At 40.9% G+C, this 17233-nt stretch overlaps 1 protein-coding gene across 1 annotated transcript; it reads right to left on the bottom strand.

Annotated features, from left to right (window-relative positions):
• Window positions 1-4610: 4610 nt before the first annotated feature.
• Window positions 4611-15474, bottom strand: nptxrb (neuronal pentraxin receptor b). The gene is made up of 6 exons (XM_072384671.1): window positions 15323-15474; window positions 14374-15101; window positions 10814-11201; window positions 9780-10021; window positions 8690-8869; window positions 4611-7613 (listed from the first exon to the last, which is right to left on the bottom strand). The coding sequence occupies exons 2-6, from the start codon at window positions 15094-15096 to the stop codon at window positions 7368-7370; spliced, it is 1779 nt and encodes a 592-aa protein (XP_072240772.1). The 5' UTR covers window positions 15097-15101; window positions 15323-15474; the 3' UTR covers window positions 4611-7367.
• Window positions 15475-17233: the final 1759 nt, after the last annotated feature.

The raw sequence follows: 17233 nt of genomic DNA on the forward strand, positions 1-17233 counted from the left end.
ATTGCACACATAACCTACATTTAACTTTGGAGACAGTATTGATCTTGCTACATGTTGCATGATGCTGAAATTGTTAAATGAAGCAAGAGACAACATCTGTCTGAGAAGTCGTGAGGCATGCTAAATGCATTTGACCCATTATAATCTGAATGAAATGGAGGTTTGGATACAGGTGAAAATCTGACAAAGAAAAGCGGGAGCTGACATAATGTTACCAAAGAACAACCATAGAATGGAGAGGAGGCGAATTTTTTGACAAAAGGTCTTGTGAAAAGATACCAAGGAATGAGAGGCATATAAAAGTGATGACGATGTGATGGCAACAGAAAAATCTTAAGGAAAGAATTCACCTGGATGGGAAAATGTTCCGTAAATATTTGATAGTAAAATAATATGCAGCAGGTTTTAACATTGAGTAATTTGAGGTGAAGGACTGGTCATCAGTGGATTTACATTAATGTACACATGTTAGGATCAGACAGAATGGCTTGACTGCAAAGCTTACGGCAGTAAGGTGAGGTGTTAAAAAAAAACAAAAAACTTTTGTTATCTATCTCTCTAATACCCTGTGAAAGTGCTGTGGAGATGAGAAGAAGTATTAAAAGAAAAATATGTAAGAGGAAAGAATATTTTCAGTAAAAAATAAATATTTTATATGGTACGGGTAGGTGGTGGGTAACTTAAGGATTTCATAGGACATGCCTCCCTGGGAGAGTGTTAATGAAGGTAAGCTATATCTATAATTCAGTAGTAGAGGAAGCAGATTGTTCAGAGGGAAGAGGAAGACCCCATGCGATTCTGCTAACAAGCTGTGATTGAGGCAATATAAACAGAAAGATAGAGCCAACAATAACAAAATGACAGCAAAGAAAAAATGTTTACTGGCTGGGTTACTCACTGCCTGACTGATTAACTGCGTAACTGATGACTAGCTGACCGACTCACTCCCTTCGTATGACAATCTGGATTGGAACCCACATATCAGTGCGAACAAGGCTGAAGCAAATGTACGCTATGAGCTCAAAATTGGTGACAGGAGCTGCCTTTGGAAATTCAATTAAATTCAATTAAATATTTTTTTATTAATGCCCAAAGGTAAGAGATATTGTTATAGTATAGATAATGAATAAATGAGGAGAACAAATTGTCATTTTGTCATTGTGTTTGGCTATATGTTGCAGACGGGAATGGTCCTTGGTGGAGCAGAACTGAAAACTCTTTGTTGTTTGATCAGTATGTTGTGTGGAGGTTGTGCAATGTTATCCTTTAGGTTGATCCGTTTTTGCAGCATTCTTCTTTGCATAATCAGCTCCAGGCGCTCCAGCGCTGTCCCCAGTACAGAGCCATTCTTCTACATCAGTTTCTTCAGTTTCTCCGATGCCGCTGCCCCAACAAATGGCTACAAAGCAGACTGCACTCTCCAAAAAAGATATGCGACATCTTAGTGCAGACACTGAAACTATGAGACATTGAAAGACCTAAGCTTCCTCAGTCTGTTCTGTTCCTTCCTTCAGACAGAATTTATCTGTCGTCCAAGTAAACCCCAATTATATGTCGTCTTTCACCACCTCCATCTATATCCCAGGATGGAAACTGTTTTTGTGGCTTATTCCTAGTCCTCCTATGATCCGTAATCACCTCCTTTGTCTTCTTTGGGTTCAAAATGAGGTGAATGTTCCCACACCACTCATAAGACTGCTGTCTATGGAGACAACAACAACCTCATACTAAACATAAACAAAACCAAAGAATTCACTCTGGACTTTAGGAGACGAGCCCCTCCGCTGCACCCACAACTTCCTGTGCCTTGTGAGAGTCTCAGTTGGGAAAAAAAGACTGTAACAACAGTAAAAAGAGACTGCACTTCATCAGGATGCTAATGAAGGCCAGACTTAAACATTACCCCCTCACACAGATCTACAGAGGAGTCGTTGAAACTGTCCTCACTACTGGCATCACAGAGTGGTATGGCAGTATCACCCTGGCCGAGAGGAAATCACTGCATCGCGTCATCAAAACTGCAGAGAGGTCATTACTTCCAGTCTCCCTTCCATGGACACCATATACACCCAATGCTGTCAGAGGAACGCACAGAGTATCCTTGGAGACAAACATTACCCATCTCGTGCTCTGTTTCAGTGGGTGGATTCAGGCTACAACCTGAGACACCACAGGCCAGCGAGCATCCAGAATTCCAATGCACATGAACCTGTACCTGCGCTAATGGCAGAAAACTCATTTCTGTTCTATTCTCTGTACTCAGCCTCACTGATACACCAAACAGCTATGGAGTCATATTAGTATTTCTGGAGATGACAGGACTCTGAGTTGTACTAGAAGTCTGAGGTGTACAAAGTGAAGAGTTCCCTGCAGTTCTTCTGTGCTGCTGACCACCTTCGCAGACACACAACTCTTCTGTCTCACAAACTGGGGTCTTTTTGTGAGGCGGTCAATAATCCAAGTGGTTGTAAAGGTATCCACCTGTTTTTTTCTGCAGCTTCTAACATAACAATGTGGGCTGAAAGTATTAAAAGCACTAGAGAAATCAAATAACATGATCCTCACTCTGCTGCCTGCTTTGTCCAGATGACTGTAGAAGCAGGTAGATGATGGCATCTTTAATACCAGCTGAGGGTCCTGAAAGGTGCTTATTTGTTTACTTAGTTAGAAACAGTTTCCCCAGGACTTTAATGGAATGTTGAGGTAACTAGTCTGTAGTCACTGTGGGCAGATTTTCTTTAGGTACCTTGTCTTCCACTGCACTGGAACTTGACTCAGACCAAGGCTGAAGAAGTGCTGTAGTTTTGCTGCTCAGTGCAGGTTTTCAGGACCTGAAAGCTGATACCATCTGAACCCACAGCCTCATTCTGGTTCTGTGTCACCAGTTGTTTCTTCACCTGAGGTCAGATGAGATGTGACTGGAAAAATTGCTGTTCCAAGATTTTTTTCTTATTTTCAAGACTTTCTGTTGTACATCATTGGCCTGGTTAGGGTGAAGTGAGTTATCACGTTGTTGTAAAGCCACTGTTAATAGGAGAAATTCTCTGAACATTTTCCAGAAATTCTCTTTAAATCTATTAAATTATGAGACTGTAACTTTAAATCGTGCATTTCTGGGCTTTATAGAATTGTAAGGAACGTGTCCATATAATTTTCAAGCAATTTTGAAACAAACTTTTTAAATGTGGCAGAAAAAATGTAAAAAATGTTGTGAATAGGGCTTGTTTGTGTAATTTTATTGAGAATGTTAGTCGTCAGCTGCTGAACAAAAGAGGTTTAATCTGGAATTTCATGATGGCTCAAAACAAAAAATTCACTGGATTGTGATAATAACAAACACTGTGTGAGACTGCAATCTTTCGCTGAGACCGCATTTAAAGAATCCAACACTGTCATCCAGGTCTGAATGAACTATAAAAGCTATTTACTTATAAACTCTCCTTTGGTGAAATTTTCATCCAACATCCTCGAGAACTTTAGAGGAAGCTAACGATTAGACAAATATACCAAACCAACCACACAACCTTCTCAGAGGTAATTATTACAATTTAACCTGAGGATCTTGAATGTGAGCAGCAGGATGATACAGTTACCCCTTCTTCCAACCAAATATTTGGATCTTAACATGTGATTATGGATAGCCGTAGGTTTGGGAGTCAGCATGAGTGGTTGTTTTAGCCTTGTAACAGCATGGCTAACAGCTTGCCAGGCTGGTGTATCCCGCCTCTGACCCAGTGTCATCTGGGTAGATCCCAGCCTCCTGTGATCCACCAAGGGGTAAAGTGGACTTAATTAATGGATGGATGGATGAATCACCACAATCCTTGGAATCATCAGATGAGCAATAAGAATGTGTGCCCACAATTTTATTGTGATCAACCTGATATATCTCTTCAAACCAACAAAAAACATCAATTGTAAAGCTTTATTTCCTGTGCACTATTTACTTTTTTATGAAAAAAAGCTCATTTCATCAGTTTTGAAATCAAAAAGCATTAAAGGGCTTGGTAATTATTTGCTGGTGAACTGAAACTAAATATTTTCTATATTATATGCCAGGAGTTCCGTCTTAGTTTGTCTGCTTAAAAAGCTCAAAGTACAAAATGAAAAGAAACCAAACCGAAGTGAGATAAATCAAAAATGATGTTTTCATATTATCAGAGGGGGTTACACTTCCCAGCACCTAGTTCAGCTAAGACACGAGTCAAGAAATGTGTGTGGGTAGATCAGCAGTCACGAATCAACATGGTCTCGGTTAAATTCATGAGTAATACATCATGTCTACAAAATCCGACTTTCTGTGGTGCCTCTGCAGAGTGCTGTCTACGTTCAGTATACATGCATCATAATTCGTCAGAACACAATTATGCACTTACACGGTCTGACCACTGCTAAATGAAATAAGGCTAAACAAATGAGTGTGTTTGTTGTGTATGCTGGTTGTGAGCACAGCTAAGGTCAACAGATCTCTTTAAACCTGTCCAGTCACCTGGACTACACCACAGCCAAGAAGACTGTAAGCTCTCTCCATCTCAGCGTGCACCACACAAACACATTTAGAACATTTGCTGGTGTCATTTTCATAGGTACTACAACAACAAAGCTGCCATCACAATTTTATTAGTTTTAGTCCATTTATTTCACAATACCATACAAGATCCATGATGATGCAAATAAGGACAAGCGCAGCACAGTCACAGCCATTAACAACGAAAAACAAGAGATACAGAGAGAAGGAGAAGAAAGAGATGATGAAGAAGAAGAAATTATGATAAAGAAGAAAACATGTTTTTAAAAAAATGACAAAAAAACCTTTTATCTTTTCAGGGCATGAGAGCCCAGGCAGGCACTTCACAGCAGTATGGCAAATCATAATGTGGGGCAGATGTCTTGAGGTAATAAGTGAACAGAGAACTTGTTGCACAGTGTTGAAAGGACATATTGTTTGTGTATGTGGTCGAGGTGAAAATCAAACCCTTACCCAACACAGTGTGTCTGGCTGGATTTACCTTTGACTCCTGTGCTGTACGTCTGAAAGAAAGACATATATCATCATCCGTCTTGTTGTCACCAGTAAAGATGCTATTTATACGCCAAACTTCTTCAGAATATAATTTCATAGAAACCACTGAAAACAAAAGAAACAACCTGATCTCAAGAATGTGACTTACAGAGCGTCACAGTAGTAACTGACTAAGCAGACTAAAGCCACAGATTTACCTTGTGTTAATGTGTTAAACTGACATGCACTCAGTTAATCAATGCTGTTGTTGTTCCAACTATTCAACAGACATCTCCTTTCCATGTGACAGAGTTCAAATCTGATAAATTATACTTTGGAAACTAGAAAGTCTATGTTTTTCACTAAATGTATCATGACAAAAAAATAAACGCAGGACCAAATTCTGTTGTTGGATTCTTGCCTTGGAGAGATTACTAAATAGCAACGTTAACAAATAGTCTATGCGACATGAGATTTCACATTATTTTCATATTAGTTTGCTGCAAATGTGTGGAAAATAAAAAATACTATAGTAAAAATAATGTTGTTTAAGATAGATGTCTACAGGCTTAATACAATATTATTATATTTTGATTCTGTTGTCTATCTAACCAACTGTCTCATTGTCAATGTGCAAAATAGAACATTTCACATAGAGTAAATGCTTGCATGACCGAAAATTTGGTATCAGAGTTATCTGTGACAAAGCATGAATCAATAATATTTGACAAATAATAAATTAATCAATTTATTAAAAATGCCTTTTAAGACTTTAAGGCTGTGTCTCAAACGTCCCTTCACACACTTGCTACTTTGGGTGCATAAGTGTGCTTACACACACCAAGTACATTAACCCGTGGAGATACTAATATTAGCTAGCTTTATAACAGAAACATTAACATTGACATGCCTCTATCATTGGTGTCTCTGTGGTAAATCATCATCTTCACTGTTAAAGAATTTAATATGAGGCTCAGCTAACTGTAAATATGGCTAAATACAGCAGGAAGTGAAAAACCTTCATTTATAGTAAATTTGCCATCAAAATCCACACAATATACAACTATGTACATAGCGTAAACAGTGGCAGTGCAAAAGTGGTCCAAATCAGAAAGAGAGCTCTTTCGTTAGGTGAAAGCATGACGTCTGGAGTTCATTAACATCTGATGATACCAGACTCAGGCTCTTCTGTGTGTGTCAACAGGTATTAAGAACAAAATGATCACCATGTAAGGAATACACCGTGCACTCTTCCCTCTCTGTAGAGTTCCAACAAAAATACATCTACATGTTTTGGGGGAATCTGTGAAGACTAACAATGTTATGAGGAAATTCTTTTCAGCAGCAGGAAATGTGGCTTTGGAGAAAACACTCATGCAGTTTCCATTCCATCTGGCTTACATTCAAGGAAACCGCAATTTTATCAAACTCATCATAAAATCAGTGCCTGACTGGCACTTAGTGAAACATGAAGTGTTTATTTCAGTGGTCAAGAGAAAGAGCTGCTCTGTCTAGTTGCGAACCAAACCTCTGCAACTTCACTGCAGGACTGTGAGGCGTGACAGGCTTACAGCAAGGGGAGCAGACTAGCACAGAACAAAATTACCAGAAGTTATTACATTACACATTATACACTTAGAAGTAAACTCTTATACCAAATCGTGGTAAGCAATATAGAAAACTTAAAAGCACACAGACAATACCCAACAGGATCATATACAGTTCAAAATTTAACACCATTCATTTAGTTCCCCATTGATCGACAAAGTCAAAACTACCACGAGAGCATGTCAGAAATCAGTTGTAGCATTTAACACAACCAAGCTGACACAACATGAACAAAGACAGAACTTTGTGTGACTGTTTTATAAAATGAAGAAGCCCTAAGATGTGGCACCATTACAGGTTCATTCCATCACACTAAAAAAAAACAAAAAAAACAGCATAGCCCGCTGTCTAAATTAGCCTGTAAGGCTAAATGACCAAAAATGATATTGAGACACAAGGTGGTACATTTAACCAGACCCAATCATGACTCTACTATCGTATGTAGCGTCTCCATTAAAAGTGTTCATGCCAGAAGTTAATCCACCATGCAGCCTTCACTAAGGTGATTTTGTGACTAAACTCACTGTATCTCACTGCAGAAGTAAACACATGAGCGTAGACACCAACACAAAGAACACAAACAGATACAACACTCTTTATGAGCTAACTGCGCTCTCAGTCCATCAGCACGTTTATCACCTCCCAACAAGAAAATATTCTTTAAACTCCCATTTGACACGACTTTAAACATCTGAGTCGACTCCTAATTTGACCTATCAAACAGGACCACAACTGGCTGACTTCCCCTGGTCAGCCTTCACTGTTTGGGGCTGGAGGGATTAGATCTCTGGGCAGCGTGACATGGATCCAGGGACTCCTTAATGGCACCGCCATAGACATCAACATCATGATCAGTCCAAGGGGCGATGTTGCCCAGTGCTGAGGAGCTGCAGTCAGCTACGGCGGCCACCTCTGCAGGCTTCAGCACCCGGTCCCACAGGTTGAACTGGGATAGCTCCCCGACCAGGGCCTGGGACGCATCAAAACGCCCGCCCAGTGTATCCTTGGCGGGGGTAAAGTCAGCACAAACAAAGCATTGGACATCAGATTGCAATCGTGAAAAACTAAACTGAGCTTACCACAGTGAAACAAAAAATATTCTAGTCTATTAGGTCTAATAAAAGTGAGTAATTAAATCTCTTATTTTGGTCACCAGACCTTATCAGCTCCTGGGACACTATTTCTAATGTATATTATATTTGGGTATGAGGGAATATTCTATGCAAGCAGGAGACTTCATTTTGTGAACTCCAAATCTGCCATATAACATATAGTAGTGTCCAGAAGTCTTGTGCCAACTCTCCCATCCTTTATATATTCAGAAGAAGAAGAAGAAGCTTTATTGTCATTGTACAAGAATTTTAAAATGTGCTTCAATATTATACTTATTTCAGTGAACACCAATAATATATCAACACTGATATACGGTACATTTCTGAGCCCCAAAATACTCATTAGGAAACTGGTTTACTACTGTGCCTTCGAGCCTGATTAAATAATAATAGAAATGGAGCTGGAGCTTAAGCCAGGCACAAGGATACTGAGTTTTGATGATTTCATATCAATAAGATTAAAAATATTTATTCTCCATCTGAGTACCCCCGTGAGGGAGATGTCCTGGGATTTTCCCATTAAATCTAGTCAACACATCCTCACAACAGCAATTCATCAGTCATCTGCTACAGAGATTAATAAAGTGCTCGCTCTTTCTAAAATCTAACCAGTAAAAATCGAGCCTTGTTGCATCAGTGCATCGCCTTGCTGAATTGAACTTGCAGAACTCTCCTTTATATCCTGTATGCAAAAACAGTGAGCTGCTTAATAAGTTTCACATTGTTCCTTAACACTGAGGAGGAGGAATAACATCAGATTTCATAAGGGTTATATAACGTACAAGAGTCACTAATGAAGGAGAGTGGCAGCTGAGTGTGAGATTAACACAACTAGGTTTGTGCCTGTTGGTGTGTGACGAGCTAATGATTGTCCATTAAAAGAGATTTTATTCATATCATATTATTATTCATATTCATCCATCCATCAGTCCATACATACATCCATCCACCCATCTCTCTGTCTCACCTGTTCCTGTCCCAGTATGAGAACGCCCCCAGGTTTGATGGGATGCCAGGCAGCCAGTCCCTCTCCTCTTCCCTTCATCTTTCCCCCCTGGTAGGCCTTCCATACCCCATCTCTCAGGGTCCAGCTGACACAGATGTGCTGCCACTCGTCCTGCGGTAGGGACAAAGGCAGCTGCGCCACCTAAATATCAGAGGACATGGGGGCTGTGCTTAGACCGACCTTTGCAAAAGGACTGATTTAAGTCCAGTTTTAACCAAGCTTGGATTATGACTGGATATTAAACAAACGTGGACAGAATGTGGATTTATTGATGACTTATTTTGGAACGTCTGAGCCTTCTTGCCACCACAGCAAAACTCAGTTTCTGTCTGCCATGGGAACTGCGTAAGCACTTTAAAATGCAACATATCGAGCTGCAGCTCTAAGCTCAGTGGCTTTTCTCCAGAAGGTTTCACATTTTCACATTTCTTTCTTTATTGTTTCCTGTTGTAAATCACTATCCTAAAGAAGTGTTTAGTTTCTCCTATGCTTTTTTTTTTGTCTCCTACATTTAAATGCCACAAAAGAGTTATGAAATTTTAATGTGCTTTTCGAGGGCACCATCTGTTTTTGTTATAGCTGTTCTCATGCACATAAAGATGTGAACTGTTCAGACTCCAGAAAAATCTGCTGTGGACTGTGATTCACGTCCTGCTGAGGGCATCAGTGATGGAAAGCTTTGGCATTTTGCCTTTGGTTCTTTTCAACACTCATGTAAATGGTGTATAAAATCATTCTGTTCCAAGAATTGTCATCTTTCATTTTAATCAGTGGATTACAATGAGCCAGCAATTAGCTTGTGCTGCTCTGTGGAAAATCCCAATAATGTAGTCATGATTTCAGGCTATTTTGTTTAAGCTTAAAAGCTGAAATTAAACTTAATGGTGTCCACGCTTTTCTCCAGAAAGACCTTGTCATTTCCATATAAAATTTTCTTGCTTACACCTTATTTTGTAAATCTTCACCAAAATATTTCTAAGCCAGTAATTTATAGTCCCAACCCCAAGGTATGACAAGCAGCAGCCACTATTAGGTGAGAAAATCCTCAGACCTTGTCGTTGATGAGGAGCTCCACAGGATTGTGGACTCCCTGCAGCAGCACCAGCTCATTGGGCTGCCCTGGTACGGAGTAGGAGAACGGGGTCCCGATGCCGCCTTCCTTGGCCTTGAGCCATGCACAGGCAGTGAAGGCATACATCTCAGTTATTTCTTTTCTCACCAGGCCGTACATGTAGTTGGTCCGCATGGGGAAGGAGAGGACGAAGCCATCAGGGAACGGCGGCTCTGTGAGCGCTTTTGAGAAAGAGATCAAGGAGATAAAGTGAAACAGTCAGATAGTGAGGGGGGATATACTTTGAGGCAAATGGAGAGAGAAAAATGAGGAGCAAGATGTGAATGTTAATGGCCAGTTTATACAAGGACTAGTGTCTAGAAAGAGCGAGTGTTAAAATTAATGATCGACCATCGAACTCGAGGCAACGGTAGCTCTTAAAGCAGAGAAGACACTTGAGAGAGTTGGGAGAGTGACAGACTGCTGAAAAAGGTTTTATTTTTCTATAATAATTTCCCTTTTGGCAACCTTCAACTCTCAATATGTCTCCGAGGCTTCCATCTATCAAACATACCTCTTTCACCAGTGGCTTTTATGAGAGTCACTTTAATTTTGCAAGAAAAAAAATGTACTGACAAATTCCACTTAAAACCCTTCAAAACCATCTCCAAAACACATTTGTACCAGCCACAAAGTCACTGATATAAATTCATAGAGTGGAGATGATTATATGTCTAGAGCATCAAATAAACCAGATAATTAAATTTCCATTTAATCTTTTTTTAGCTCTATCATTTTTTCACCCCCTATCCCTGTTTGACATTTCACAACTTCCAGCTCTCATTAATAATCTTATCTTAATCTACAGTGTATTCTCTACTGCTGCGATGACCCAGTTCATCCACAGTGCTTGTTAAACTTTCATTTCAGCCTTCTCTCACAACGCTCTCATGTATGTTAGCTTGATGATGCAATTATCTGCCTCCCTTCATACATCAGTTTACTCTCCCCCGCTTTGTCTCCTACAGACTCACTGTGTTCCAGCTCAGTGATGCGGTGGGTGACGGTGTCAATGCCGTGGTTGATTTTCTCATGTTGGCCCTGCGTCTCCTTCCTCATGGCCTGTCGCTCCTTCTCAAGCATCTTTATCTTCCTCTCCAGCTCCCCCTCTAGGTCCTCCACCCTCCAGGTGCCCTTTCCTCGTCCAGGAGAACCCTTTGAGGAAGGCTTGGGTCCAGGGGAGGCTGGAGAAGCAGGACGACGGCCCCCTGGGGAAGCTCCTGCTGGTGAGGAGGAAGCACTGCCAGTGGGCAGAGCTGGAGCCTTGCCAGAGTTAACAGTCGGGCTGCTGCTGCCACTGTTGCTGCTGCCGGCACCCACAGATGTGTCAGTAAGGTTCAAAGCAGCAGGACCTATCTCTGCCTACAGAAAGAAAGCAAGAAAAATAAGTCTGAAGCAAAAAACTGGTTAGACACTCAAGAGTCATAGGAAAAGAACTAAGTTTTAAAGGCTTGTGTTGCTATAAGGACAAAAAGTCTTTATAGAAAATAAGCATTTTCGAGAGCTGAGCTGCTGCAGACACCTGAAATGAAGGAGAAAGTCATATCTTTTTATACAGGTCCAGCTGCGGTTACCCTTGGTTACTGAACAGAAAAAAAAAACAGACCCCCGTTCTCACATTAGAGCCAAACACCTGCAACCCCTCATCCAATTTCAACATATTTTTCCTTTCACAGAAACCAGTCACCTCAAACGCTGGTACACAAATGATTTTAAATGGATTTTCCAACTAAGGTAATCAAAGGACACTTTTTACTGCACTTCTATCTATAAATGAAACATCTAAAAGGTTATATGACACATGAAATATAATAAACACAATATTAATGAACTTCAAATCAAACTCATATGGATAATATGATCAACTTGTAGTGTAATTATATGACAGTATGACTAAAATCATATTTATTTATCACCCCATCATTACAATCAAGATTTTTTTGTTTAGTGTGGGATGTCATTATAAGTCGATCACATATCTATAAGTGACAATGTCATTGTGAATACACACATATCACAATTTATAGCTTTAGGTGTCCATCTACAGTGCAGTTGCTTTAACGTCCTCCCACTGCATGACATGGTTCAAGCTGCCTTGACTCTACCCTTATTTTTTTAAACTTTGTTTTCCATTATAGACGTGACCTGGTGCTCGAAACTTTTTTAGCATCACTCCAGAGGTTCCATGCAAGCTGAGTCAATGCTTGCAGTTAAAGTGAAAGCACTGCAGGCGACCGATAGGTTAGAGAAAATCTTCACCAATGCACGTAGCAACAATGTCTCTGCGGCACATGAGCCACAGAGCTGTGCTCATGGGCTGCAAAACAATGGGTATGGACCATGAATCCAAGAACACAAGTTGATAGTAGGGAGTTACACATTGCTCTTTCTTTTCCTCAGCACCTCAAGTTACATCAAACACTTTGTCAAGTTAGTTTCACGCAGTGCTGCCAAGATGATCGGCTAATCCAGCAAATGTTGAGAGGGTACTATCACAGCGGAAAAGTATCTGTACCAACGGTGCGTCCAATCGGGTGAAGTTAAACCGTGCAGTGAAAAAGAGTTTTTATGCCTTAATGAAGCTCTGAGATAAAACAGCCCTAATTAATTTAAAAGTGATTTTGGTGGATTCCTCATATCTGTGCAGACATTTTTAAGCAACTTTATTAGCTTCCTTGTGGGCAGTATTTCCTGATGGGGTAAACAAGCTGGTTTCACTAAAACAAATTTTAGTAGAAGCTGAAGCAGCACTTGTAGCCGTGATTATAGGCTTTAGTAGTATGTGGCACCTTTTGGTTTAGCAGTAGGCATGCTGTAGTGATATGACGCTAAGGTCATAGAAATACGATTTATGTAAGAATTCTCAGTTCCAGAAGATCATTACACTCAGGAAAATCCTACGGTTCAGAGCGAGATTAAAACATTTCCTTTCTTTTCTATTCTATATTCAAAAACAGTGTATATTTCCATTATAGGGACGTCATGGCTGTTTACTGCATTGATTTATCCTGGACTTTTGCAAGATGGTGCATCTATAGAGGTGTTTTCTGTGAACTGAGATTTTGGCATCTGAGTTTTTGTTCATTCTTATCATTAGTCTTTTAATTCCCTCTTGCTGGTTCTGATCCATGTCTAAAGATTGACCATGTAAAAAAATACTTGGATTAGGGCAAAATGTCCAGCACTTTTCTTGTGAAGATTAAATAAATAGCAAAAAAAAGAAACTAACACAAAAATATTCTGTCTTCTTCTTTGGAGCCTGTTGCTCAAGTTTCCGTGACTAATTACTATTACTATGAGAGATTTCAGTCCCATTTGCCATTTATTGGTGGAGCTGGGGTCAGTATAATGGTTAGAAGGGGACATACAAGCTGAGAAGACACAGCCAAGAAAAAATTAGATAAGAATGATAAAACGTGGTCAGCAATTGCCTTTATATTAAATGGATATAGTGAATCTTGTTTGTAGGCTGATGACACTTGTGCTGACTTGATGCAACCGAACATGAAAGCCAAGGATACATATTGGTTTTGATATAAGCAGTTATATTGATGATAGAGTAGATAGGTAGAGAAAGTATTAGTATAGCATAGTAAGAAGGTGTTGCCGAAGCAGTGGCAAATACAGGTGGAGCCATTAGTATGGATGAGACAGCTGCAAGGGCGATATGTAATATCAAGAGAGTTGCTGAGGCAGGATTGGATCTGGACATCCAAGAGATAAATTCCCTCTGACGGAGACAACCTTGTAACTGATTGTGCTTGGAGCGGGCGGGCAGTGATGCAGCAGCGTTTTTGTGTGGCCTGCCTGTGTCTCAATCTCAGCTCACGCACACACAAAGACACACAACACCCCCCTCACACTCGCTCTTTTTCCTGTCCAGTCAGCCACATATTTTATTCATGTCTTTAGCCTGTTGGATGCTGGGAGACAGGATAGAGGTGCCTGACATAATGAGGGGTGGGGTGAGACGGGATGTGAGGGCCTGCAAGGATAGATTTCCCCAGAGTCCGTGGGAACGTGCGCAAGACATGAGAGGCACTTGTGTCATGAATTACTTTTCAGAGTGAAGGCAAGCTGAAGACAAGAGAAGCATTGTGGAATAAAGATGGTGAGGGATGGAGTGTGCACAACAGAAGATGATAATCATTAGCCACTGTACAGGCCTTTAAACTGAATCATTGTCATTGTGTCTGTCTTCAAGCAGCAGAGCTGTGGCACTTTTTGTTTGAAACCTTTAATTTTGCTAAAGTAGGCCTAAATAGGACATACTGAGAGGATTATCTCCTCTTGCAGAGGTTTTTATAGGCTACTGCAATCCAAAACATAATACGGGGACATCTGTCTGAAATGGACAAGGCATGGGCCTCATTTAGACTGGACAACAAAACAGGCTACTCATTGGCTTACATAAACTTTATAAGACTGTGTTTTCTACCCTGTTGTAAAACAAAACTCAAACAGAAAGGCAAACCAGAACAACAGGTTAAACCCACCAAGTTTGATAAACCTTTTCTTTTTAAATTGGGCCTACCTCAAGTTTCTCAATGCGGTCCTTGAGGTCCATGATGGCCCTTGCCAGTTCCTCAACGGCCCGCGCTGTCTGCAGCTGCGCGGCAGCGGAAGAGCTCACATCATCCCCGGCCATGACGCGCCGGTTTCCGCTCCAGACCCCGATGCTCCGCGCCGGGGTGGTCCTCTCGTCCTCCAAGCCGCTTTCACACTCGCTTAGCTTTCCAGTCAGCTCACGGATTGTCCTCTGGTCCATGAGTATCTGGTCGTTCTGCTGTAACACCATCTGCCGGAGTCCCTCCGCGGTTGTCCGGAGGTCTTCATCTCCGTTCCCGTACAGCGGGTCATCAGCCTGCTGCTGCTCTCGTTGTTGCCTCAGATCTTTAGTCTTACATTCTCCGACAGGTACGGGAGTGCAGATCAGTCGGCTGAAACTGAACTGTTTCACTGACCCTCCACCTGTCTCCTCGCCAAGGTTGAGCTCGTTCAGAGTGGGAACCTCCAGGCCGATTCCGCCGAGTCCGTTTCCTACATCGTAAGAGCCCGCTCCGTGGAGAGCACCGAGCGGCCCAGCGTGAGCCACCGATCCAGAATCCAGGGGCTGGAGCAGCGCCTCGGATGTCAGGGTCTCGTTGTCGCCGGGAGGCGCGCCGCGTTTTCTGGGATAAACACTGGCGATGATGCAGATGACCGCGCCGAGGAAGGCCAGAGTGCCCGCTCCTACTAACACCACCACGAACTTCATTATGACTGCGAAGACAGATGCAGATTACACTAAAGAAAATAAACAAAAGCGAGTATACTCAAGCCTGCAACATCAGTCTGTAAAGCAACTTCACATTAGACGGCAGACTGGGCGATACACGAGTAGTCTATCGCGATATACCCTGGTTGCTCAACTCAAGTGTCAGTCTAACATTTCAAAATAATTAGTAGAAGATATGTTGTTTGAGCTAAAATATGACACTTACGTTGACTACAGCAGATTCAAGACTGTTTGCCAATGGAGCTGCTATCGTCTTCTTGCCACCCTTTGCGTGTGATATCGATGGCACCGCGCTGTCTGGATCAGGGATGCTCCCTCTTGTCTCCGTGTTGCTAAGCTGCTCTCCTCCGTGCGTTACCATGGGGATCGCTGTTAAAGGAGGAGCGAGACTGTGGGCGTGTGTAAATCAGTGCAGAGGTGAGCCTATAACAGCTGCAAGCAAACGAGGCAGTGATAGATCGATGTAAATATATGTGTGTGTATGTGTGTGTTGGGGGGGATAAAATAAAATTGTATTAATGTGAAAAAAATTGTATTGAATATTGAATATTGTATATTGAATATTGTAATGAAAATAAAGACATTAATACGTCTGGTATGGAAAGACTCATTTTCACAGAAAAATGTTAGCTATATGATATTTAGTCAAATGTAAATAAAACATTCAAATCACATATAAATCTCGCTGTACAGTGCCCATACGTGTTCAGAGTCATACATAGGCTACACTGATACATAGAGTCCACATCAAACAGCACACACATTCTAAGTCACAATAAGCCAGGTCACATATCCTTATTCTGGCACACACCCCCACATGGGCAGCCTATGCATTCACAGATGTGACGGTAGCACAACATCTGATAGAAAATAAAAATAGGCCATGTAGCCAATTTCTAGTAAGCATCAGAGAAACAGAAGGAATACTGTTAAACATATGAGGAGGGGGGAAACATACTAGACCCAGCCCTGGCACAATAGTCCTAGTCCTAACAGGGTTGTGCATCAACCTCATTCTCCATGAATTTCAGGAGTTGCTTTAGTGAAATGGAAACATTTTTGGTAAAGTGTCACTTTCCATCAGCCCTTCCCTGACTTTGTAGTCTACAGTTTTTAAATGTCTCTTAAACTTCCACATACAACAACTTTGAATGACAAAACTCTGAAGCCAGTTTAGAGCCGTGCCAGCAATTAATGCTCTAAGATTTCTTAATACTATTGTGAGCATGCAATCATGCCACATTTTAGCAGGTATAATGCTTAGTCAACCTTACATTCACTATTTCAGTTTAGCTGTTAATCATAATGATTAGCAACAGCTATGTAATCCTAATGGAGATATACTGTTTTACAGGCAACTTATCCTGTTAGAGAAATAATGGATGTAATATATCAATATGATCAACTGGAATTTCATCATGATGACCATCCGTACACCAGCTTTGTACCACATTTGAAAGCGTTCCATTAAATATGTGAAACATGTTATAACCTGGACAGTATTGGCTGGATATACTGTTAAATCATCAATGCTAAAGTTAGACCCACACCACTAGATTAAAAAAGATGAAATAAAACGTGAAACGACATGCTCTGTAGCAGGATTGTGTTTTAGATGGCAGTGTTTTCAGAGCAAGGTGCCGCTTTTGATTTCACCGGACTGATTGTTTTTACTCATCATAACTTAAAGTGCTTTTGTTAAAAATCACGTTCGAACCTTCTTATTATGTCCACAAGATGTTTTTTTTTTTTTTTTTTTAACGTGCTACAAGATATATAAGTGAAATCAGCCATCAACAGCATGGCTGAGGATTTCTGCTTTGAATCTACAGAGCACCATAGTCTCCAGAAGGAGATGTCAGACAGTCTTTATGCTCCACACAGTTCAGTTTCTTTATCTTCTTTCCTTTCTTCGCTGGTTGTTCTTGAGCTCGGCAAGCAAAGACATGACTTGTAGTCTGTTAGAAAGCGCAGTGTTCTCATTTCAGCCATTCACAGTAGAAGGACGTCACAGACCGCATTAATTGTTTTAAATTCCATCCACCAGCCAAACACCTGCAATAACAGATCTTTAAAACAGCAGGGGGAAATGTTTAAATGGACATCAGATGAAAAT

The sequence above is a fragment of the Leuresthes tenuis genome, unplaced genomic scaffold, assembly GCF_036924035.1.
Source record: "Leuresthes tenuis unplaced genomic scaffold, fLeuTen1.0.hap1 SCAF_4, whole genome shotgun sequence".
In the NCBI taxonomy this organism is placed as follows: domain Eukaryota; kingdom Metazoa; phylum Chordata; class Actinopteri; order Atheriniformes; family Atherinopsidae; genus Leuresthes; species Leuresthes tenuis.

What these genes read in the sequence shown, in the direction of transcription:
- nptxrb (XM_072384671.1), bottom strand. Translation starts at nt 15,096, where the DNA reads ATGAAGTTCGTGGTGGTGTTAGTAGGAGCGGGCACTCTGGCCTTCCTC. An exon ending in AGCTCCTCATCAACGACAAG is followed by an intron (nt 8,870 to 9,779) that starts GTCTGAGGATTT and finishes TCTGATATTTAG; the next exon opens with GTGGCGCAGCTGCCTTTGTC. An exon ending in TCATACTGGGACAGGAACAG is followed by an intron (nt 7,614 to 8,689) that starts GTGAGACAGAGA and finishes ACCCCCGCCAAG; the next exon opens with GATACACTGGGCGGGCGTTT.